We start from the raw sequence: 27692 nt of genomic DNA on the forward strand, positions 1-27692 counted from the left end.
ATCGCATCTCATCCCCCAGTAGGAATTTTGCTGTGTATTACTGTTTCTGTTTAAACATACACACACACACACACACACACACACACACACACACACACATATATATAAATATTATATTATATTTATGAATTGTGGCGGCGGTATTGTTAACGGCGGTGGCAGTCGTGGTGGTTAACAAACACAAACACACACTCGCTAAATTGCAGGAAAAACAAGGCGACGAATACAACTAAACTCGTCTCGTTGTCGTCGTCGCATATATAGCAGCTAGGCGAAATTCATTTTCTGCCCGCGGCGGCTACACAAACACAATATACATGTGTGCGTGGGTTTCCGCGGGTGTGCGTAATGTGTATGCATGTGTGTGTGCAGTGTACACTATTTACGAGCGGTTTTTCGTGGGGTGAAGATTGTATTATACACGCGTGTATGACGACGGATATCGCACATCTGTCACGCACAAAACAACGCGATGTCAAACACTATTATAATATAAGCATATATATACACACACACATCCGCGAGAAAGTAGAATAATCCATACAAAGGTATAAATAACAATACAATATGATATGGAAAATCGTAATAGACGATGAGATGAAAACGAAATGAAATTGAATAAGCCAGGGAAGTGGCACTGCTGTATAGTTGCAGGTAGATGTCTAGTGTAATTTTTTGGGTCGATGGCCAGCTTTCCAGGATAGTTATATACCGATGTATAGCATTTGAAGGGACATGTATCAGTTGCCCCCAAAAGTACCTTTTTTATACCAAATCCCCCCAAACTACCCAGAGGAAAAAGTACCAGTTGCCCTCAACCAAATGTATCAGTTGCCCTCACATGTTAATATATACACAAATACAATATATATAGCTCGTAAAATAAGGGAGGTAAATATACAAATCATAAATAAAATATAAAATTCAAAATTATTATGTTTTGTTATAATAATTACTAACCGATTTTACAAAATCTAATCTGCTAATATTTTTGTTTTTATATTTATTTTATCGGATACAATAATTGACGGATTGAATTTAAGTTCAAAGCCAGAGCATTTTTATTTTAACATAATAAATAACAATTCATACGTTTTCGATGATTATATCCACTCAGACGCATCTAAAATTACATGTTATGTTAACAAATTATTATAATTTTGAATTTTATATTTTATTTATGATTTGTATATTTACCTCCCCTATTTTACGAGCTATATATTGTATTTTGTATATATTAACATGTGAGGGTAACTGGTACATTTGATTGGGGGCAACTGGTATATTTTTAAAATCGCGATAATAGCCTTGGGGGGCAACTGGTAAACACCCATTTGAAGTTGGTGGGTGAATAAACGTTACGTAACCGGGCGGCAGTATTGTAATAAACAATTACTAATTATATTTCGAACGAAGAAAAAAAAAGGTGTATAGTACATTTTGTCAAAGTTGATCACTGTTATCATAATATATTTATTATTGTGTTCGATTTGAATTCAATGATGAGATGTCATCTTGTATGATTGAAAATGATTGTGAGCGGCAATGATGTTCTGTCAATCTATATTTCTTGACTTTCTAATGGTATTATTATTTTGTTATTATTCTAATTTATTTGTCTATATTAGCATTGCAGTAGTCAATATACTGAAGCTGTTTTACGAGGAGGAGATTGTATTGTATTATTTTAAGTACGGATTTTGGTAAGGATGGACCTAAAAATAATAAAAATACTTTACGGTACCGTTAAAATTTGGCCAAAATTCCATATTTGTTACTCTAGAGTCTAGACAGTTGTGTAATCAAGAGAGATCAGAGCCTAAAGGGTGCGGTAGCACCCGGGCCTGGACGCTATGGGTCCCAAATACGTTTTTCTTAATATACTGTAATGCAATTTTTTATACATTTATTTTAATGGTTCGAAACACAATTGAATTTGATTTGAATTTTATGAACCTGTACCAATAATGAGCGTGAATACTTTATTTTTCACCAATGAGCATATACGGATACGGCAGATTATAATCGCATGAAAAACTTAGGAAATGAGCTGAAATTAAAACTACTTAGTCAAAATCGAAGATGGTAATAATTCGGATAGTCCGGACTCTTTTGTGCGTCTGTGTCTGTGTGTTATTACTACCCCTTTTTTCGGCTGCTCGGCTTAAACACCACATATGTTTATAATAGTAACACGCGATGAATAACGATGATGACTAGCTGTAGTGTGTTGTATATTGCCGCCACTGTACCACATTTGGTTCATTTTTTTCCTCGCCCGACGTTTTAGCTTTTCGCTTTCTATCTTGACTCTGCTATACTGTAAAGTGTAAAGCTACTTGCTGCAAACACGATTATAAATTCCAATAAGTGTTTACACAATTTATCGCTTTTTCGTTTACATTAGACAATCCTGCTTTTTCTTTTCATCTCACTCACCGGTGCCTATACTGTTCCTTCTCTCTATTTTTCTCTCTCCCTCGCACACTCTTTCTTTCTTTCACCCTTTCTGTATGTTATATAGGAATACTCACGGTTACACTATTTTAGGAAAAACTATAGCACAGAGATAAACACTTATGGTTTTCCATTGGCTGTTATAAATTTGTCAAGTCCATAACTTCTAGGATGATTCTTATTTTTATGACGAATTTATTTACATTTATATTTATTTATGTATTTAAATTATTAGTGGTAGTAGTTGTACCTTCAACGTGAGATGAATCAGGAAAATACAAAATATACATCATGAGATACAATATTTAAAATATAAGATGTGATAACATAGTTGTATGCTTACAGTAAATTGTGTGTCAATGTTGTAATATTATTGTATCGACCAGTAGCTCATACTATACTAGGTAAATTAATATAGGAATAGATATCCGCAGGCATATACTATATATATACATGCATCAATTACATAATATAAATATATTTATAATTCATATACATTAAGTACATATGTTTCATGTAAATAACACAGGTAATTCCTATTTCCTACAATATAATATAAAATTATATACTATAACAAGCTCTAGCAAATTATAAATAGTTGTAGAAAATGTAGAATACTATATTATTATTATGTGATTGCAGTCTTCCAAATGTTGTGGGACAAAAATGATGGGTACTTATGTGGTCTCCGACATTTTAGAGTCAAAAAAATCAGATACATAATATAATATAATAATTGCAACGTGATATTCGGCGATGTGACGAAGGGTATTTTTTTTATGTAAAAAATAGCTAAGACTTTGGCACATATATCGAACACCAAAAATCATTACCTAAATTATAGATATTCACTCATCCTATATATAAGCAAATCATACTAAAATTACTTTTATATGCAGTACCTGTGTCTGAAACACACTAACACAAAGTACAAGAGTTCTAATTCAAAGTTCTGAAGACAATATCTAATATGTCCGTGGTTTTTTCGTAATGTTACACTTCAAATACTTCATGCTATAATATCCGCCATAACTGGGTATGTAAAAAAATGAGCAATCAACTTCTTCAAATCCATCAATTCTACTACCACTGTGGAGTGACCCACCTTCTGTACTCCAACTCAAGCGTGAATGTACACACAAACTTTTATTATAATTGTATTATCTTTTTAATTATAAATAAATTAAAACTTAAAAGTATCATTGCATTACTAATGTTATGGTTAAAATAATAATACAGTACATTGATAAAGTTTGTAATATTATCATCATTACCGACTTATGGTTTTATAGTTGCTATCAATTTTCCAAATGTTAAAAATATGAGTTTCTGTTAAAAATAACTTAAGATGACAATGTCAGGGAAAAATTAATTAATAAAAAAACATTATCCTTTATTAATGGACAAATTAATACGAACCTATAAGTATAAAATATTTGTATTTATTATAATATAGGTTTCGTGTAAATAACATATAATTTCTATATTGCCTACAATATTTATTTAATTTAATATTGAATTCCTAAGATAAAATATTTAAAATTCCAACTTTAAATTCAGGAAATGATCATCACCCTTTTTTGTACCTTAATACTCAACAAATATAATTAAACGCCTCTTAGATGCTTGTGAATATGTACCTAACTTCGATATTCCTTTTGATTTACCACTCAAACTAAAAAAAATTGATGATAAACAATTAACATGTATATTAGTTAAATTTAAACCTACATGTTTTTATTGTATATTATATATTTGTATCAGTACTCTTTAGTCTTTACCCCTTTGGGGTGTTATAACATTAAATAAATAAATAAATAATAGTACAGCAATAGGTGAAATGACTACAGAATATTTGTAGAAAATATAGAATATTAAGTTAATGATTCTACATATGGTATAGGATCTTTCAAATTTTGTGTCACATAAATGGTTCAGTCGTGCAGATTTTGTGTGGATTCTCACGCAATCCCCACCGTTTAAGAGTCAAAAAAATCGGATTCGTGTATAGTATATGGGTTATAGGTACCTATATAATAAAGTGACGAGGGGTATTTTTTTAACAAAAAAATCGCAACGGATTTGGCACATACACTGCCGTAGGTATAATATATAATATAATAACGGCGAAAAACAGACGATGCAGTGCGCGCGTCTTCCAAGAGGGATGAGAATAGTCGTCTGCAGTGTATAATACACACACACACACACACACACTCGCATATAATAAGAAGGGATTCGTCTGGTAATACAACGATAACAATAATAATAATAACAATAACAATATAATAATATTATACTACATTACACGGGTGTTTTCGCTCGCGCGTCGGTTTACCGCGGCAGCGGAGGTAGGTGGTGTCAACCGTCGCGAGCGCTAGCGAAAAAAATACGGGAAAAAAACGGGCGTACGTCGCGCACCCCGCGCACACACACTCTCCATTGGGGGGGTGGTCACGGTCGCGAAACGCGTAAGAGGAGCGTGGTGGCGGTGGTGGCGGAGGGCGAGAGGTTGCGCGCGCGCCGCGAGACCAATAGCGCTGCGGGGGCGAGGGTGTCGGCCGGGCACGCTCCGCCCAACCCGGGGGCCGCAAAGCCGCCGCCACCGTATGCGCCCCTCCCGCGGCGGTGGCGGTGGTGGCGGCGGTGACCGGCACGCCGCGCGCCGCCGCCCGAATAAAGGGGGTGGGTTATTCGCACTTTTCTACGCGGTGGCCAGTTATTGAATTACGCAGGGCCATCATTTGATTTGGAACCGACGACACCGTCGTATGTAACCGCCGCGCGCGCGCCACCGTAATCATCGCCGTCGTCGTCGTCGTCGTCGTCTTCGTCCTCTTCTACTGTCCGCCACCGTGTCCTCCGCCGCCGCCGTCCTCTTCTCACCCGTTACAATACGACGTGTATGAAACTATATTGCCGAACATATTATTATTATTATTATTATTATTATATTATCATCATCATCACTGCAGCGCATCAGTATTATACCTAATTATTATTTATATTATATAAACTTACGTACAGGCCAGTTTTTGCTTTTGGCCGTCCACTTCCTTCGTTTTCACTTATTTGGGCCACACGTATTCCACCTGCAGCAAAATACTATACCAAATAATAACTACATTATTACATACCTAACTGGTATACCTACTTTTTACGCACACATCGGGTGATTGCAGTTGCCTCGTCTGCAGTATCGTAGATAAATAGGTACTTTTATAAATAAATAGTACCTACGTCGTTGTATCGTAGTCGTCGGTACGCACGTGCGCGCCGCCCGATGAGATAACGGCACGTGATAACGCACAGCATCGTCATGGACTACTCGTACCTGAACCAAGCCAACTTCGACGGTTTGACCGGCACCACCACGGCCGCGTCCAACATGGACCACGCGGCCATGGGATACGGCGACCTAACCGCGTGCGGCCAAATGACGCACGCCGCGTACAGGTTCGGTCCCACTGCGTCCATGGCCGCCAGGTCGTACAACACGGCCATGGGCCATCACCTGTCGGCCGCCGCGGCCGCAGCGGCCGTCGCGTCCGGAAACGGCCACAACGGCACCGGCGTCACTTCTGCCGCTGCCGCCGCAGCCGCAGCCGCCGCGCGTGGACACCACCACGGACACCACCAAGACCATCACCCGGGGCGGCCGACCATGTTCTCGACCGCAATGAACTTGCCAGGTAAGCCAGTCAAGTCTATAATGCTACGTAGGTAGTCTGTGACAAGCCATCGCTGCGACCGCAAAAGTCCACTTTTTTCTAATTCATCCACGGGATGGTCGAAAAACTGCACTTTAATGGTTTTAAAAAAAACTATAAGTTTATATTAATAAACTTAAAATCTGTTTTTCCTACAAGATTTTCATTATTAATTCAATAGAAACTATCTATAGTATTAGATGTTGTTAGGTATAGATTCTATACCTATTCGAAAAAGGTAGAATTATTATTGTTTATTATGCGTACACTGCGCTATGTAACTATTGGTACTTTAATTATTTATTTTGTTAAAATGGAGCAATTATTCGCAGAAAAATCAGATAATAGATTCTTGCACCGAATAATGAAAATCAAGATTAGTCTATTACTATATAAAATATACTTTTATATTATTTATACTTACCTGGTTGTCACACCAACTACACTTGTAGTCCACTTTTTTCTTGATTTTATTCCATAAAAAAGTGAATTAATTTTTTTTTTAATTCGTCACGTCTGGTCGCTACAGTTAACCCTTCAGTTAGGATCGATCAAACGTGATCGCACCGAAGTAAAAATAATAAATTCATCTAAATCTAAAAATATACAATATCAATATAATATAACCGAGTTAAATTCGTATAGTTGTCATAATAAAAACTATAATTAAATGAATATGCTTACATCCAAGATCGTTTGTAAATCGAATTATCACAGAATACACATTATAGATCATATACTCATAAGATCCTTAAGTATCTATAATTGTGGAAAAACGACCGAATCGCTTAAGCGTGAATTTCAATAATTTCGAACAACTAAAAATATGCATATGTCTTATAAGTTAACGAAAATTACGAATATTAGATATGTGTGCAAACGATAAATACCTGTTATTATTTAACTGTTCGTATCCCCCCTCTCAACAAACGATTACCTTCAAATATACATAACATTATCATTTATCAACACTGGGAATCAACTCGGTAGATAATGAGTTAAAGCAAGTTCATTTTTTTTCTTAACTTTTCAATTCAACAATCTATATAGTCTATTAATTTTCTTATTAACTGAATGACTGGATATAAGACAACGCAGCCCCCACTTGCTATTTAAGTGGTTTATATAGGCAACTTTAATGCAATTTTGAGATGAGGAGATTAGTACTTATACAGTAGAAGGAATAGTAGGTACCCTCTATTTATAATATGCACATTTTGTCATTATTTAAAAATTTGAAAGTAGAAAAATCTTAGTACCTATATAATAATCATATGTGTGGGACCTGGTGCGGCTCGGTGGTTGGCCTCAATCACTGACGTGTTCTGAGGTGAAGCTTCGGGCAGCGTCGCTAGTTCCCGGACGGGTGACCACCCGGATCTTTAGTGACGAATCCTCATCCCACAAACACGTGTACCTCAAGCAACCATAAACCCGCTAAAAAATGATAATGGTCATAGTTGCCGATACTTAAGATCAATAAAAAAATAATAATAAATAACATGTGTGATCCAGGTGGCAATTAAAAAATTAGTATCTGAGTTGAGTTAATATTTTTCTCTGCATTAACTTTAAAATTTTAAAATAAAATATATTGTTTGTTAAATGTTAACTTATAGCTTAACATTGATTAAAATTAACTAACACAACTACACAAGCTTATAAAATATATACCTATACAAAATTAGAAAAACTGTTGAGATTTTAATAACGAAGTGAGTATACATAAAAAAAATATTGATCAAATTTATTTTGAATTATTATAATATTTAAATAATAAAAATATATTCTAGAAAAATATAGTAAGTGCGTTGAAAAGTGGGTTTGGGATTATCTTAATTGATATATAAACTCGGCCCTGGTAAATTTTTCAGATAAAATTACTCATAGCTAGTAAATACGACACAATAATTATTACAGGCAATAATAAAATATCCGTAAATACCTTTCTTATCGTGTCAAAAACTGGAAGGTATTGGAATAAAATACAAAACCATTATTATTCCATTTGTATTTATGTTTGTATTATTCCACAATTAATATTTTAAAATAAAATAAAATTATATAATATAGTATGTTAAAAACCATATTCAATGATTGATAACTGATAAGTAATAAACTAATGGCTGTTAAGTGATGACCAGTCGATTCATAAAGAATTCGTTACGTTTGAAAATATTAACTTACACTACTTATACTTACGATTTTCAAACAATAAATATAGTGTTAAACTAGCTGGGTGCCTGGTTCGACGCCTTATTTATAGATTATACGTACAATAATTGGTATATTATATTATTTTTGTTGTCGTTTCCGAGTTACCTACTATATTATCTTGAACATTAATTTTATATTTTAATTTACTTTTTTAAATTTCACAAAGTTACTTTGAAATGTATTTCAATTTAAATTATAAATCTTAAACAATGCACAAAATTGGGTTAATAATAATTAATAAATCTAATAGTATTTATAAATTACATATTTTCCTGAAAATATTCTTAATTAAAATTTAATTTTCAGTGTACCTATATAAATGTTATTTGTTAAATTATTTGTAACTAAGATGCCATTAGTTAAACTAATTATATCCCTAGGTATTAAATTAACATCTAGTTTATACTAAAAAATATGTATAAATAAAAATTATCATTTGTCTTTAGAATTGCGAATCATGAATTGCATGTACGAATAAATTTTCATTGTTTTAGGAGTTAAAAATATAATATAATATACCCAGCCATAGTACCGGCACTATTAATTAATTATTCATATTTTTGAATATGTAGGTTAAACTATCTAGGTATCCGGATAATAAACTAGTTAAATCAAATATTCGCCTACTAAAATTTTACCGAATAATGCTACTGATTTTTAACTTAATAAACGATTATAACAAACTATTAATGATTATTACCAATAAATATAATGATATCTGATAAAGCATACATAATTGAGTCTTGCAAGAGTAGATTAATACCTTAATCCCCAACTCATATGATAGGTTTATTTATATACTCAATATACGGACCCTAGTCTTAAATCATAATTATTGTAAACACTGTGGAACAGAATACAAACACTGCACAATAGTTAATAACAGCTAATATCACTTACAATATTAAATTGAATGTGGGTAATGAGAAAAATTAAAAAGAAAATGTTTCATCAAAATTAAAGTCAATAGAAAACTATTAATCAAAAATATGTGTATTACTGGCAATTATTTTATTATGAAGATGTTAGCGGGTTATAGCTTAAAATATAAATTTTATTAAAAAATATTAGAATACTTCTAAATGTCTAGTATTAAGTAAAAAAAACATTTTAGGACGATTAATGTAGCCTAATAGTTTTACTGGAAAAGCATACAACACTCAAGTAGTGAAATAATGCATAGTGTATACACTATATAGTTCACTCTCAGATATTTGTTAACCTTTGTAATATATTTACATGTTTTTAAGCTTTCAAAAATATTTTTTACTGTGGATCTGGAAAACACACAATCGTATTTATTTATCAGAACGAATTCAGGCGGAAATATTTTTTTACGTTGTCGTACGATATTTTGGTTAAAATTTAATATTTAAATGTCTTTTAAATTTCATGTGTGGGTTTTTTATTTAATGTTTTCTAGAATTGCTACATAATATTTCATATCGCTTTATTCGCTCGACTTCTTTTAAATAATATTATACCTATAAACTACTACATGTGGTTTGTACTTTGTATATATTATTTCAATGCACATGGATATATATTTTGTTAACTCAGATTTATATTATAACAAACAAATGTATATATAAAAAAAATGTTTTAAATATAAACTTAATATTATTTGTTTAAATGTATAATATTGAATTAAACATGATAATGTCTTGAAAAAAATATTATACCATGTTATATATAATATAGACATAATATTTCGTAGACATAATATTACAATTATAATATAACTTATAAAATTATAAAAATAAAATTACTCAATTTAACGTAATCAGTTTTATCACTTATCACCGAGTAACATAGGTATTGGTGTGGTAATATTGTAGTAAAAACGCAAGACTATTTGTAAATGTATCTTCTTGTCGTATAGAGTGTTCCGAGTTTATAATTTTTTGACCGAAAAAAGTTAATAGTTATTTTATTTATTTCGTGTATGGGTAAGGTTTCTCTAGGGAAATAGTTCTGACAGAATACATAAGTTGTGATGCATTTCAGTTGAGGGAAGTTTTGACAAGGGGTCGGACATCGTGATAGACAAGTGTGAAGACAAACGACCGGCCCGAAAAGGGGGAAACTATGAGAAATTGGCTGGTTAAGTACGTATGACAGCCTATACAAATAGATTTTTTTTCGTACTGAAAAAATATATACTTTCTTGCTTGTTTTTATAACCACGGTAATATTAGTGTATGAAACAAAAAATATAAATACAATTTTTACATTTTTAATATAACATTTTCTAAGATTTGTATATATAAGCATATTATAATATTATACAATTATATTAGTACTATATTATTAATTTGCTCACATTATGTTACCAGAAAATCGTCTGTCTATATTATGCTAATTGCATATTATTTACTACTATAAATGAGTATAGTAGATACGCAACAAATTCAGCTCGTACAATATTTATGCTAAAATAAATCAAAAAAATAATTATCTCACTTGTTTTTGTAAATCCTATTATATAATATAACGCATTAGATTCGAGCACATCTTAAAATAACAATAAGCGGTTCGGTCAATGTAAATACATCGAATATTAACCAAACCTAACCGCATCAAAATCGTATTGTGGTTCATATTATATTCATTAGAGTTCATATAAAATTCAACATAATATAATATTAAATATTGGTCTTATCTGTATAATTTTTCAGGCATTTAAATTATACGTTTTAGAGCTTATAGCCGCTATAAATGATGGTAATATAATACTAAGAAGTACGACGATAGCCTTGTAAACATTTTATCGTTTGCGGTGTCAAAAGGCCCCTTAAGTTTAATAATAATAACAAGGACAATAATTGCAACAATGATCGTAATAATTGACGTTATAAATAATTTAACGTTCTACGGTCAAGTCAGGAAAGAACTCGAAATTATTACAAAAACGAAGGATGTAACTCAATTAAAAATTACGCCGTCGCGCTTGCCGCCACGAATAACTTTAATTAATTCAAAGGCTATTTGCTTATTTTTATTTTTTCTTCTTTTTGTTTCTAATTTCGATCTTGTATATGACCTGAAGCCAAGTGCTGGTACACCACCAAAATAATGTGCAAGTATAATATCTATAATATTAAATATATACAATAGGGGTTCCATTTTACCGATACAACAAATTTCAGTTTTTAGATTTTTATAACCCTTTCCTATAAAAAAATTATTATATTAAATCATATAGAGTATTTTATAATATAATTAGGTGTATGAAATATACAATTTATTTTATTTTATTTTCATATTAGAATACTTAAATAAGTTATACAAGTGGAAGCTTGATAAAATAATAAAATAAAATTTTAATTAATAAAATTATAATAACACTTTATCTTAATTATTGTCATATGTATTGTCTAACTTAATCTTTGCCCTATTTCCTATTATTGATTAAAAGTCACCGATTATGAATATATTATCTACAATATGAGGTTACCGTTACCGAAATCTAAAAACTAAAATTAGTTGTGACGGAATATGTAAATATATATTATGATAGGTACTGCCGTACTGGCGGTATCAGAATCATCGAAATAATGCTACATGTAGAGAAAATATTGAATTTAACTAACATTATAATACAGTCATTAATCAGACTAAAAACAGCTAAAAATGATCAAGACCATCAACCATAGAAAACTTCTTGATTATTTTATTTTAGCATACAATACGGACGTGAGCCCAATTTACATTTAATATTCAAACAATTAAATTACATTAGTGTGATACAACAGTGAAGTATAATGTTATCATATTAACATGTATACATGGTTATTTTTTAAAGATAGAAAAGGAGGGATCTGAATTGGCAATAGACATACAGCTTCGAAGTGGTTCCTTTAAACCACAATTTATAATTATAATTCGATTGTGCCCATATAGCTCCTTAGGCACCAGTAGTTCTTAAACTGCAGTGCTCCGCCTGGACTCCGCGTGAGTGATCCATAGGAGATACGAAGACACATTCAAATTCAATATCTTTGCCCAATCATCATGAACATAATTTATTTTTCATTGATTTTTTTGTTCCAAATTAATATATCTGGTTTTTGGGGCTTCTAGTTAGATTGTTAATTGTTATAGCAACTTAATAGGGCTCCGTAAACAAAAAAAGGTTGAGAACCGCTGTCATCTATTATAAAATATTTAAAGCCTACTAAATAATATGTTCCTGATTTAGTTATATTCGAGTCTATGGGTTGTGCACAGTTTTTAACCAATTAGCACCACATTTTGCACACATATTATTTTGGCTTTCGCGGACGGGTTGAATAGGCTACTTTTTATCCCAATTTTTAACCCCTAAATGTTGGCATATAAATATAATACATGCATTTTGTTTCAACTTATGAAAATTGAATATTTTTTTTTATATACGTATATTGGTTCGTCATGTAATATAGCTAATGTACTGTATAGATATTCAGTTCTGAAATTCTGATCACGGTAGATAATATATTATATTTAGGATTTACGAATTGTAGTAGATATTATGTAATTTATACTAGTGAGAAGAACTGAAGAACAACACCATAGCATTTATTCGTAATTCACAATTTATTATTAATAAATAAACACTCTTAAGTACGATGACGGTCGAACTGTACGTTAATCGGATACACTGCAAAATTTAATCCTGGATGTAAGAATCTATATAATATACTTTATGCACCACGATAAAAAAATATAAAGTTCCCAATATACATTGAATTATATTAGATGAAAGTATTGCGTGACATTTTATGACTCGGAAAGTCGTTAAAGTACAATTCCGTCCCGTATATATATAATATATATATAATGCATAGTCATCTTCATAAAACGTGCACCTAACGAATAACGTGTAAAACTTTATATGTATATTGTATATATATACATGTATAAACTCCTACACATGTTTTCACGTACCTAAGTAATTTACTCAACACAATAAGCATAGACGATAATCGACAGAAACCGATCTAAACGTCTTGACGATATATATAAAGGTACCTTTTCAAAAGTGTCATAGTTGGACGAAACCAGATACCAACTATAATATTCTTAAAAACAATGGTATGGAATGGTAATTTATAGGAGTGTGGTATGGAGGTGTTTAAAATGAACATAGGCAGATGTCCTGGAAAAAAATAGCAGAAATATAATATTATTATAATTAATCAGGTGTCATAATTGATGAGTATTTGTACATTAGAATACCTACATATTTTAATTGGAAAAAAAATCACAATATTTCGTGCTAGTGAAAGTTGGATAACACAAAAATGGTCAACATTATATAAAAAAACAAAACATTTGTTATTTCGCCGAACACTTTATGAAAATTCGGCGGTGAAAAAACAATGAGAGTACATATTTTTACAGGCGTGTAAAATCTGTGGCATCGCTTCACATATACTATTTTTAGTCCAATTAATGTAATAATATTCTCAATACCTTCCCACCTATACCTATGCAATCTAAAAAACCACTCCGAATATTTACATAATAATGACGTCGCCAGTCAGGTAAAATGTCCATGTTTGTACAGTGAGACGCGTGAAGGAAACCACATACTCGTAGTATACAATGAAAAATTAAAACGTTGCAAAATACGTAGTCGAATAAAATCACTAGTGACTCTACTAAGAGGTTTAAGTACAGATTCAATTAATTCAATAAAAAAATATTATAAAAAATATTTTGCAAATATTGAAAAATAAGTTGGTAGCTATATCTTTAATTTGTTAATTACACTCGTATATTATATTAAAATATACTATAATATTAATAAAATAATATAATACCTGTGTAAAAAATATGTAATTATTAATTTGCAATTTTGTGAACATCATGACCTTAGTAAGTGGCAATTTTTTTTAATTTGCTTCCATAAAATTATATTAGGAAGTTCTAAATAATCCTTAGAACCAAGCGCATGACATAGGCGGGTCTATAGCACTCTCCCCGGCTCCCCTCCCTCAAGAATTTATGCCAAGGAAGTTGTACCACTGAAAATCAGGTACAGCGCTCTTATTAAATTAGATATTTTTATTGGATCTTAACATTGCTGATATAGTGACATATTACCTACATATATATTATAATACATCGAGGAAAAAGAAAGTTTGTGTTGAAATCGTTTCTCCCCGACCATATAAGACACAGTGCAGGATTTACTATATATTATGTTAATAGATTTGTGCCCGCGTGCTGACTGAATATAATAAAAAGCACATGTGTTCTAAAAAATTGAAAGTTGATTATATTATTATCTAAAGGACTCAAATGTGTGGACTTGTTGAAAGCACTCAATGAGACACAAACGAAAAGATTAAAACTTAAGGGTAATATAGGAATTTAAAAATGCATTTTGTCATCAAACAAAACAAACATTTAAAATAAAAAAATATATTTTTGACGACAGAAATTAAGATAAAATATTTTCAAAAACCTTAATATTTTGATAAGAGTTTTCTTTTGTACAACAATCATTCAATGTACTGTAGTTAATATATAATCATATAATATTTATGTAAAGCAAGTGCAGTAAACGCCGCAAATGAATTAAATTCAAAGAGCTAATTAAAAAATCTGGTAGCTGCAGTGGACATAAATGCAGTGCGTGATGTACCTATTATTTTTTATTATTATATTATTCTACCCACGACCTAATAAACTGTGTTGTATAGAATGATTCACCAAGCATGTCCACTCCATTTGTCTGCAGATTTTTGGAATTTTCATACATACATAATATATAAAGCTTGCAGTTTTAAATTGTTGAGATTTTTTGTGCTGCTCAAATGTCCAGTGGGAGTACTGTAAATTATTTGGCGGGTAATCGTTCTGAACATTTTTTGTAAAAACACTTCATACATAAACATAAAGTAACATAAACATGATAAAAGATAACTGAGAAACCACGCGTTCAAATTTTTAATTAGCCACATGCATCAACATTTTCAAAAAAATATATCCGCTAAATAATTTATAGTTAAAAAAAGGAGGTTCTCATTTGAAAATCAAAGTAAAATCAATAATGGAAAATTCAAATGACAAAAGTAGTTCAATAAATCCAAGAATTTGAAAATATGATTTCTAGACTCTAAGTAGGTATATATTTAAAAATTCCAAAAATCTAATATGGAATAAATAATCAAAATTATAAATACAATATTTATTGTCGAAGGAAAAAATAAGAGTGACCGTGCTCAATGAATCATCCTAGCTGTATATAGTATATATTATATCCGCACTAGCTATACAATTGTCTAAACTCATAATACCTATCTTTGTTTCGTCCTTTTATCTCCTCTTGCACGGATACATAAAATAAATACCTGCTGCACCGCAACATCGGTGCATAGATAGGGAGGTGCATCTGCTGCGTGAGGGGTGCAGTGCGTAAATTATACAGGGAAGACCGTAAAAAAATGGCGCGATGCGTCTGTATATTAAAGAAAAAACGCTTTCCCCTTACCGAACAATATTACACACACACACACACACACACACACATACAAGCGCATCTCGGTTAATGGGATTAAAAACCAGCGACAACAACAATGTACATCGTCGTCGTCGTCGTCGTCGTCGTCGTGTTTATACACGCGTGTCTATACATATATATTTTGCGTTCGTGTAGATAATAATAATAATAATAATAATAATAATCGGATCGGGGGCGGTAGGCGGCGGCGGGGTCGTTAAAATATATCACGAGGATACGACGGATGGACGGCGGACGACACGTATATATATATATATATATATATACAGATATAGTCTGCGGAGGGGTTGGCAGGGGGATGGGCACGCCGGCAGGATATATCCTGCTCACACACACACACACACGCACGCACACGCACACCGGCATGGCATCGCGATGGTGTAGCGAGTTTATATGTATACAGCCGCCCGGGGAGATTCCGATCAATATAATACGAACGCACAACCCGGACTGAGCGAAGACCGGAGCAAAAATGGCGGCGTTACAGCGGCTGTACTATACACGGTTCGGCGAAACGCGCGACGGTTTTTACAAAAAGCTCGCGCCGCGCCTCCACATATATATATATATAGCAAGTACCTACCCTCCACTCGGGTTTCCGAGCTCGCGGTTACCGCGAATACGCCGACCCCCATAATCTCGAACATGCGTATATAATAAACACACACACACACACACACACACACACACACACACACACACACACCCACACGCGCGCACGAACGTCGTCGCCCCGCATGTGCGCGCCGTGCCTACGTACGTAATATTTATAAAAAATTTATTTTTCCGATCATCGAGCACATAATAATAATAATAATAATAATATTATATATGTACCTACCTACCTACGCACTCCGCACCGGCGCTGTAGGTGTATAAAAACGTTTCGTTTGTTTTTCGCAAACAGCTCCACACGTGATTTCCCGCCGTGACTTTATCATGAATCGTGATGCGCGCCTATATTACAGGTCGTGACGGCCTATTTTAACACAAGACATTATTTCTGTTTTGTTATTGTGAAGGGGCGGGGTAGGCAATGAAATTATAGAAAGACGCATTATATTTTATTTCAACAGGTACTATAAATGAACTCAATTTTGAAACTTTTACTTTGCATTTTTTGAAAACTTTGATTACTTTTTCTGCTATTTTAAATCATTTTTGTCCATTGGAACTTTTTGTAGACACATTTCATGAATTATTGTTTAATTTTTGTAGTATAAATTAGTTAATAGATCGATATATTTTTATATTGCGTAAATATTATGACTCTTTAGTATCTACCTATATCTACTCATATTTTATACAGTCTTTTTTCGAGATTTTAAATGAATTTTATAAGGTGTTTGATTCACAGTCCTAATCATTATTGCCATAATTATACAATGTGGATATGGCAAAAAATACAAAAACACGGGATTACATGGTTGTGGGATTACCACGACGGTAAATATTAAAATACATTTTCCGCCATCTATTTTATTTGATTTCCCCGTTGGAAAACCATCACATCCATTAAATATTTTCAAACACTCGCATCATTATACTGTATGAAATTATACTATCCCGCTCACTCATCGTCCGCGAAAGAGAGGTTTTCTTTTTTTAAGCGCGTTGACTCCTATGCCTCGCAACCACTATAATATGTATACCGGGGCCTTCGCAGTGTGTATAATATAATATTCGTCACCCGCGCGGTTTGACAATAAATCATTAAGAGACGCTCGGCGGGTTCACGTAGAACGCCTGCACCGACGGCACTGCCACGTGGGGAGATACGATGTGGAGGGGGGGGGGGTTCAATAGGGATAAAAATGAAAAAAAATAAGAAAAATATTGTTACAGTTTTTCATTGTTAATATATCAAAACGAATTATCGTTTCAACGTGTTATAAATTATAATAATATATAATATTATGCAGAAATATTTCCGGTCGACCGATCGATCGATTTGCATCACTCTGGTTAATATATTTATATATATGCGTATGTGTATATAACTGTACATATATGTATACATTGTATACAAATATACAACTATTGTATTGAATATAGTGTGATTGAAGAGGGAGAAACCATCCCGATCGTCCAATTCATACATAAAAGTATTTGAAAAAAATATTTTGTAACATTATTTGTAATACATAATATTATAAATTGAGGAAATTAATAAATTTAAGGAAAATTATCTAAATAATACTTAAACAATTTATAAAATAACCACCTATACCCTATATAGGCTATAGCAGATTATATACGATGATAATTTTGGGTAGAGATTGGGATGGCGTATGAAATGGTTTTTATGTATTTAGTTACATAATTTGCGTAATATTGTAGTAGAAGTATATTTTTTCCTATTTTTTTATGATACCACTGTTGAACAATTATAAAACAATTATAAACACATTTAAATACATAATTAATAATAATATGTATTTAACATAAATATTTTATGGGTATTTAAGTTTTTTTATATCAGTGATATAAGTCATTAGTATTTGTTATTTAAATAATAACATTATGTATACTATGTCAACTTTAAATATAATAATTAATAATGGTTCAAATATATCATAGGTACACTGACATGTTATATTTTTAATATGATAATGCGATTTATCTCACACCGTTTGTCCGTTTAGTCGTATAATATGCCTAAAAACAGTAAAATTACGTTAACTTTATTATTTAATTAATATTTGTCAGGTAATTATAAGAAAAAAATAAAAAGAAGACAGTAAAGAATTATCTAGATAATGCATAACGCTGTTATGGGAATATTATGTGCAAATGCATCATCTAAGATCTCTAGTGCTCCGGTTTTTGGCATAAAAATATGGGTTTAATATAATAAATTATGGATGTACAGTTGTACACTGTACACCGTAGAATTTTGAGACTAACTTTGCACCCACTCACCGATGTACTAATTTTGTGTGGTTGTCCCTGTTGTAGGTATATATTAATTGTCATATAAATTATGTAAGCACGCTGTTGCGCTTTACATTAAAATATAATTATTTGTTTATTTATTTATCATTCATTTCAAACCCGATAACGAATAATTAAAAATTTACAGGTGGGTTAGCGGCGTACAAAAGTCTTCCATATACCACTCATGACAGTATTCTTACGGAAAAAAGGAAACAAAGGAGAATACGGACTACTTTCACTTCAGCCCAACTGAAGGAATTGGAAAGAGCTTTTCAGGAAACACATTACCCTGATATATATACCAGAGAAGAGATCGCCAAACACATAGAGCTTACAGAGGCCAGAGTTCAAGTACGTTTTGTTCAATATAAAATTATGGATGCTTATTAGATTTACAAATAATAATGACCTATTGTGCGTAGGTACCTTTGTATAATAAGTAATAACATTATTCCAAACAACAAATGTTTCTCGATGCTATAATAATATAATATTACCATATTGGTAAAATAAAATAGCATAAAAGTCTTAATATAACAATATCGAATTGCTTATTGTTTTATGACATTGATGTAAACATTATAAGTCATATTATAATATTGGAGTATGCCTAACCTTTATATGCAAATTGTGTACACCTATAATATTGGACACTATGGTATATAGCATGCCTATTATTCATGAAGTTAATTTCTCAGACTGTGGATCTTATCTATTACCTTTTCTTGTGTCACAAGAGAAGTTTATGTTTTTTTAAGTTGCATAAAATGTTAAGAATTAGAAATCCCGAAAATTACCAAGTTTATTCGAACGACGATTATTGTCAGCAGTGTCCGTCTGGCACACCAAGGGAACGTGGATCAAGGCCATGGGTCCTATAAAAAAAATTGATCCTAAATATGAAGTATACGTTTAATTATTTCGATAGGATACTTTACGGAGTCGCTTCTCACTACATACACAAAGGACACGACAAGCAAATTAAAATTTAAGCGTTATTTCGCTTTACTATGACTAAATATTCTCGATTTTCCATAAATCAGTTTTTTCTGTCACCGCGTCTCACTACCACACAATGGAAATAACTATAGGTCAATGCCCATTTTTAGAACAAATTTTTTATCTTGTTGAACCATGTAGGTGGCGATAGATTTTCTGATAAAAAGTTTATGATAAAGAGTTGCGGTGCTAAAAAGATGGATACGCACTAAATTAAACTATTACCTATATTAATATTCTAGCTAGTTCACACTAAATTCCCGTTTGATCCTGTTAGATTAACTACTAAAAATATCAGTACATTTTTTAACTGTATTTTTTTTTTTGTTTTAATGAACAAATGATTCGGAGAATTAACCAAATTAAAAAAAAAAATGTAGTACCTAATTAGTTAATTTATTTTTAATACAAATTATTTTATAAAGTGTAGATTGTATTTGAAGAGATCTCGATTGTATTATTTTAATTAAGTTTACATGATTAATAATAATTTTTACTAAATCAATTATCTTAAGTTTCCCCATATTTAAATTATTTTCTGCACAGTTCAATGTCCATAAGAAAACTGAGTAGTCTTAGGGTACTTAGTTAAAACTTATAATAAGTGTATCTCCTCTCATTCTTAATATCATGGCACGTGTACTAATTTCATTAATTATTAACTAGCTCATAACTTTCATAACATCGTTCTACTTCTACATTATCCACATATTTTTTTTGAAAAATCAAACTAGATAATATTATGCATTTTAAATTTAGATTTAATACTGGAATGTTAAGTTTGTTAAATTTAATCTATTGTAGATTGCTATGTATTTTTAAAGAATCTATCGAATGAAAAAAATATAACAATTAAAAATGTGAAGAGAAATAAAGAGAAAATGTTAACTGCGTTCAGCCATACATTATTTAAGATTATCTTTATTCTAATACAAACAATAAAGATGATATGTATAAACATTGTATTAGGGGTAGACAAATATTACTTCTCAGACTTGAGAGGATGTCAGAGCGCTATTTGTTTTTTGTCCCTGCCCATCACATAGACAAACTGCATTCAAACAGAATAATCGCTTTCGTGGTTTCGAGTATCAAATCTTAGAAAAACACCTCTTAAGAAATTATAAAATATAATATTCTGAAAGGTTAGAAATATCCGTTTTGAATTGTATTTAGGTATCATGCAATTTTTAAAAAAAAGTGATAAAAAAATTTATATAAATTTAATTGGATTTTAAAACATTTGAAACAGTATTTTGACAAGATGATAATATATTAAACCCTTAAAAACATTTTCAATCATTATCTTAAAAGGTGATTTAACTCAACTAGAAAAATACGCAAAAACTATGAAATGCCATTTTACATTATGCGAGTTAAATGATTATTGACTATGTTGTATGTGAGTAGAGAAATAAAAAAAACAGTGAACAGATATCGTCTTAATAAATTATTAACTATTAATTAATAATTCAAATTTACTATTATATAACATTGAATTATCAACAATAATAGTAAATTACAAATTAAATCAAAATACGCAAAGAAAATCAACATCTGCAGCTATTCAAATTATAACTTATAAGTCATCATACTGTATTATAAATTATAATTCATAATATCCTCTAAGGCTGTATTAGAGTATTATATAGGTGAGTATTCATCTAAATATAATAACTAATTAAATTTATTTGTTGTTAAATAGTCGTGTGTTCTTTCGCTTTTTAACATAATTTTTGAATATGTCATACTTTTCAAAGTGCACTGCTCTGTTGTATTTGTTCATAATATTAGAGTTTTCGTTCTTTCGGAGATCGATACACAGGATTTATTATACATAATAATTAATAGTAATATATTAATTATTATTTAATTTATTACATTTTTTTCAACCCGTAGGTTGGTCTACAACTACAAATCTCCATTCTAGTCAATTGGTCGACTTTTCTTTTAGTTCCTTAAAAGTTTTGGTTCTTGTGCATCATTTTTAATCCTATGTATAATTAGAATTACGAGGACGCCCTGTAGTTCTCTTCTCTTCAGTCTTCAAACATGGCTGTATTATTCTATAATTATATTATGCAGCTCTTCTGCGGGGTGCCCAAACGTTTTGTTAGAGAGTAATGTAAAATGCCCGTAAATGACGTACCAACTATACTAACCTACATTGGTCATATCTTATATTATCCAATATGACCCACTGATTTTTTAACATCTATAATTCATAAATATAAGAAAAAAGTGTGAATACATTGTTTTAATTTCAAATGTATAGACTTTATGATTTATTTTGCTATTATTGACGGAGCCCTTCGTCCTAAAATATCCCCCAGTCATTTTCGACACAATTATTTAGCGCTATACTACTTTCTCCTCCTGGGCTACTGGACCAATCTTCACGAAATTTGAAATCTATATTCAGTAATAACTAAGAGGTGTATAGAGTAAGTTCGGCGTTTTCAAAGGCTGTCATTATGTAGTTATAATTAATTACCTATATCTACACAATTTAAAGAATATGTCTGGGTTATTATACTTATTATATTATAGGGGCATAGGGCTAACATATGAAGGCTCTCTAGGTGATATGTAACTGAGTAGTAAGTATGTATTATAAAGTAACAGTGTAGTTGATGCTTCTGGACAGAAATATTTAACACACAAAACAAAATACAAAATACACAGCTAAAATACAAAATGTTAGGTGGTTCGAAGCACCACCGTTTCAAGTGCGTACTCGACGATCCTTGGCCGGTGGGCGGGGTGCTCGGCCGCAGCGAGAAACTGAAGTTTTCCCACACTCTCAAAACACAAACACGACAGTTTAGGGTACGAACGTGACAAACATTACAGTACATATACATTTGGTATGCTATATTATGTTTATTGTGTTCGTCGATCGTGTCCGACAGCATCATCGTAATAATGACGATAAGAATCGATGACTGTAACGATAACAAAATATAATATTATCCACGCGAACGACGACCGTCTCTAATAAAAATATTATATTGTACAATACAAGCGTATCGAATCACAACAACTCCCGAGCGTAATCCGAGGCCCGGGCGCCGTTGTTGTTGTCCGGCCAAAAGGAAAACGAGTCGGTTCCGCGGCGCGTGCACGTCTCTATATTATCGTCGTAATCGTCGCACCCGCCACCGCCCACCCTCCCGCCATTGACTCTTCGGCTCCCGTGCAGAGCGTCGCACAATTATTGTTGGCCGTGCTAAACGTCCGCGAAATGAGATACTCTTGTGTATACGCATAAGTAGTGTGCGTGTGTGCGCGCGCGCGCGCGTGTGTGTGTGTGTGTGTGTGTGTGTGTGTGTGTGTGTGTGTGTGTGTGTGTGTGTGTCTTCACGTGTAAGTGGTGTGTGCGTTTTTTTGCCAGGCACACGTCGGCCACTTGACGACGACACGCGCGACCGGAACCCTAATTATTTGTCGTCCGGTTTGTCGCAGTCGTATTGTTTGCAGCTATTAAACGCGAACACGGGCGATCGGATATTATTACAATAACAACAATAGGTATAACAATATAATAAAATATGATATTATTATTTATTCTCTGTCGTTTTTTCGATAATCATATCACACGCGTCAAAAATGTAGTTATATCTTGTATCGTTACGTTATTAATTGTTATATTGTAGCACCATGAATGTATTAAACATTCAGGGCCATACTTAGTAATTCACCGTACCTATTACAAATACTACAACAAAAATCGCCCAATTAAATTAAAAAATTTACATTTAAGAAAATTCTTGATCGCTTGATTTAACAATATTGTAATAATATCGAAAGTAAAACTACCTAGGATATTAGGCCACTTTCGATGTTTATTTTTTTTTTTAAACGACCAAGTAATGTATGCTAATAATAGCAATAATCTTCTTTGTGTATAAAAATAATTGTGCTTTTGTTATTAGTATCCGTTAATCTCGAAAACTGCTGTCCTAATTGGCACTAAATGATGCACATATATTTATAGAGACTTGAGGTCCGCCAATGACAATGGGGATAAGAGGTATGCTAAACTTATGTTTAGTAGGTATATGGGTATATATATCTAAGTACCTACCTAGGCAGGTAATAGTATCTGAAGGTAGACAACACTTAAGTCATTTTAATTCTTTTCCATACCTACTATGTAAGTATAACTGATATCAACGATATAATTATAATTGGTTTAATGGGCTCAAGTCATAATAGTATTCTGAACCATTACATAATATTGGTAAAAATAATTTAAATAATTTAACTTCTTTATTACTGAACACTAAACAGGTAATGAACAAACATAAATCATAATATTACAGGCCTTTTTATATTTTTTATTATTTCTTATTTCTATCACGTTTACATAACAATCTAAAACATATGATTATAATATGATCTGCATGTGAAAAAAGAGAAAATCATTAACTTTTTTCTGCAACAACACATTTTTTTCTATAAAGTTCGACTTAGCAATTTTTCCTGAAACCAAACATATATTACTATGATGTAGGACGTATTTTTGCTTATGCTGTTGGAAATGGTCACATTATTTTAATAGTTGTTGAATTCCGGTTAAGTGAATATTAATCATAGAAAATGTTTTATGTTGTATTCTTTTTTTTTAAATGGTGTGGAGATCATCATCGTTCATTTTTAACACTTATAATGGTCTCAGTAGCCCTGCGTGTTCAGCTAAACTGTCACCCATATATTATTATGCTCCGTGGGGGTTCGTTTATTTCATAGACACCGACAACTTAATTCATATAATGCATAAATGGTCGTTTCTTCCCCATCCCTATATTATATGGTTTATGACAATTGCAGTAGCTACTCAGAGTGTATTATATTATTATTTTTATTTTATAATACTTCATTATTAACGATGTGTTAGTCCAAAACATAAATACATTAACAATATACACAACCATTTAAAATTTAAATATTCAAAATAAAACTATTTATATTTCAAAACCAAAATCTAAATAAAAGTTCTCGCATTAGTGCATGCCACTACAGCATATAATATGCACAGAACATAATATTATATTATTGAACATTAGCTGAGACTGATTACAACGTAATATTACTTAAAGCAAACATTCCCAATCTCTTTACGTTGACTTTACAGTCCATTGTTTAATATAAAAATAGTTCGCATCGTACATGTTATGTCAAGTTTAAACTGTACCTACACTATAAAATGTTTAAATAGGTATTCAAATCAAAATACAACATTAACCCTTGTCGTGTATTTATTTAACGTTCACCAAAATTATCATCTAAATGTCGACAATCACTATAGTCTATATATAATTAATATCAAATTTTTTTTAATTTGTCGACATTTGTCAGTTTAGGTTGCTTGTGTCATTGGCATAATTCTCAGTAACATAATTGCAAAGACATTTGCATATTATATAGGCAAATTATAATATGATACTTTTGCGCAATTAATCGGTCATTTACAATATCGTTCACGAAATTATTTTGTGTTTTTTCGACAGGTCGTACAAAACGAAAAAAAAATGAGCCCCCAAACACACGTTGACATAATACTAAAATACATGTGTGTGTGTGTATACATATATGCAGACATACAGTGCGCGTACCGGCGACGGGTAATGAAGGGACAATATTGCGTTGATTTATTGTAAACGCAGCGCGAATCTGGCGCCATAATCCCTGTGTATATATTTGTACGTGGCACGTCTCGTCCCCGTCCGTCCATTACATCGGTGGGGTGAATTTATTCTGTTTGCTCAGTTGCGCGCAAAAGGTCGCCCTGGCGGCGGGGCAGTGTTGAAAAAAAAAAAAATAATAATAACATTAACTTGTGTTAAATAAGTATTTAGCCTTCTGTCGTATCGCGGCCGGGCTTACATACACACATGCAATATTTATTATATATATAGTCGTCGTAGATATATTATTATGTTTTACACTCCGCCGTATTGCAGCTAGACACCGGGCATAACAATAAACGTTATTAAACACCAAGCACAAGGGGGTAGGTATAATATTGATGTGTATATGTTATACAGTTGTAAGTTGTTAATGCAGTCGCAGTGTATAATGTATTATTATTATATATTTGTATATGCATATATATACTATTATACTATTATACTATTATAATACGAATCTGCACCGGCTGTTGTTCGTTTGCTTGGCGGACCAGGACTGTATACAATACATTATATAGGTAGCTACATGATAAAGACCTCTCCTCCGGGCAGGACGACGACCATGATCCTGGGTGCACCTATATACATGTACATAATATATAACACTCTATAGTGTATACACAAACACCATGACGTTATTGTCACCGGTTTAATGAACTGTACACGCGCGGGGACAGCTATTTAACGTGTTCGTGAGTTGCAGTTATAGTAAAGGGTTCGATTGTGATGTCTATTATATTACAATACATATAATATATCCCCTTACACCACCTTTGTACAACGTCGTCGTGGTACAGTGTGTATGCCTATAACTATACCTACAACGTTTTTAATAGCCGCTTGTCCACTACACATTATACTTAAACATATTATTATATTATACACTCGCGCAGAGCATGTTACAAGTTACTGCCGATTTCTATGGAAATTTTCGTTCCTAAAATTTACAAAATCTGCATATATATATATATGTAATATATACTTGGGCCTTGCGTTCGAAAAAAATAATAGGAAAATTGTTTTCATCCTGAGCCTCACTTAAAGATGATCCTACATGTATATACTTTATAATATACACTAATCGTTTTCAATATCCCCATTTATATTAGATACCTATCATATTCACCTTGTGCACCTTATATAATTTACATGTATAATATATATGCGTATAGTTTTAAATGTAATACAGCACTAGCTAACTGTTGTACACATCATTTGATCGTCGTCAAAGGGCTTCGTTGGCGTGTCGTATTGTCCGGATTTCATGGACCGTTACGAGAACATACAGTGGGACAACGATCACAAATCATCGCGATGACTGCAGAGTGCAAAGCGTAGACAACGTTCATACGAGACAATAACAAAAACACGGTGTACATCACTTTAACATTATTATTATTATTATACACTTAAAAATATATGTTACGGGCAAAGTGGAAAATTCGGGCAATGTATACAATGCCCGGGCATTGTGCACAGTGACCGGGCATTGTATACAATGTCCGAGGTATATTGGGCAATGTAAATTGTGAAGTATTTATACAAATAATCTGCATAATATATTTTGTTAGATGATAATGATAAACTAATATGAATTTATAATCGACATCTGATTGTGCTTGCATGCCGATCAAGTCAATTTGACAGCGAGAATTCATTTCAGAAGATATGATTGGTTTTACAACCAACCCTTTTTTAGCTGTACTTCCCTTCTTTTTACACGATTCGCAATTATTTAAGTATAACATTATTACATCTCTAGTTATATTTTTGTACTTTTTATTAATCTCGTGTTCCATTCTATTTCTACCTCCATGTCCAATTGACAAATGAACTTCATGTATAATATCATATAACTGAACATTATGCACATAATATTTTATTGCATTACCTTTAAATACATTTAAAATTTAATTAATTAAAAAAAAATTCTAATACTCTTATATAAATAATCATATAAACGAGTATAATAATTATTAGTATATAATATCATTGATTAGGTAAAATAATATTATGCAGATTATTTGTATAAGTACTTCACAATTTACATTGCCCAATATACCTCGGACATTGTATACAATGCCCGGTCACTGTGTACAATGCCCGGGCATTGTATACATTGCCCGAATTTTCCACTTTGCCCGTAACATATATATTATAAAATCC

At 32.0% G+C, this 27692-nt stretch overlaps 1 protein-coding gene across 1 annotated transcript in view; it reads left to right on the forward strand.

The window, feature by feature from the left end:
* The first annotated feature begins 5776 nt into the window (after positions 1-5776).
* LOC111034322 (paired mesoderm homeobox protein 2A-like) overlaps positions 5777-27692 on the forward strand; it is a 45186-nt gene continuing 23270 nt past the window's right edge. Inside the window, exons 1-2 of the mRNA XM_022315475.1 lie at positions 5777-6149; positions 18980-19185. Coding sequence (XP_022171167.1) covers positions 5777-6149; positions 18980-19185 — 579 coding nt within the window. The remainder of the gene's footprint in view (positions 6150-18979; positions 19186-27692) is intronic.

This window comes from Myzus persicae, unplaced genomic scaffold (assembly GCF_001856785.1).
Source record: "Myzus persicae strain clone G006 unplaced genomic scaffold, MPER_G0061.0, whole genome shotgun sequence".
Classification (NCBI taxonomy): Eukaryota; Metazoa; Arthropoda; class Insecta; order Hemiptera; family Aphididae; genus Myzus; species Myzus persicae.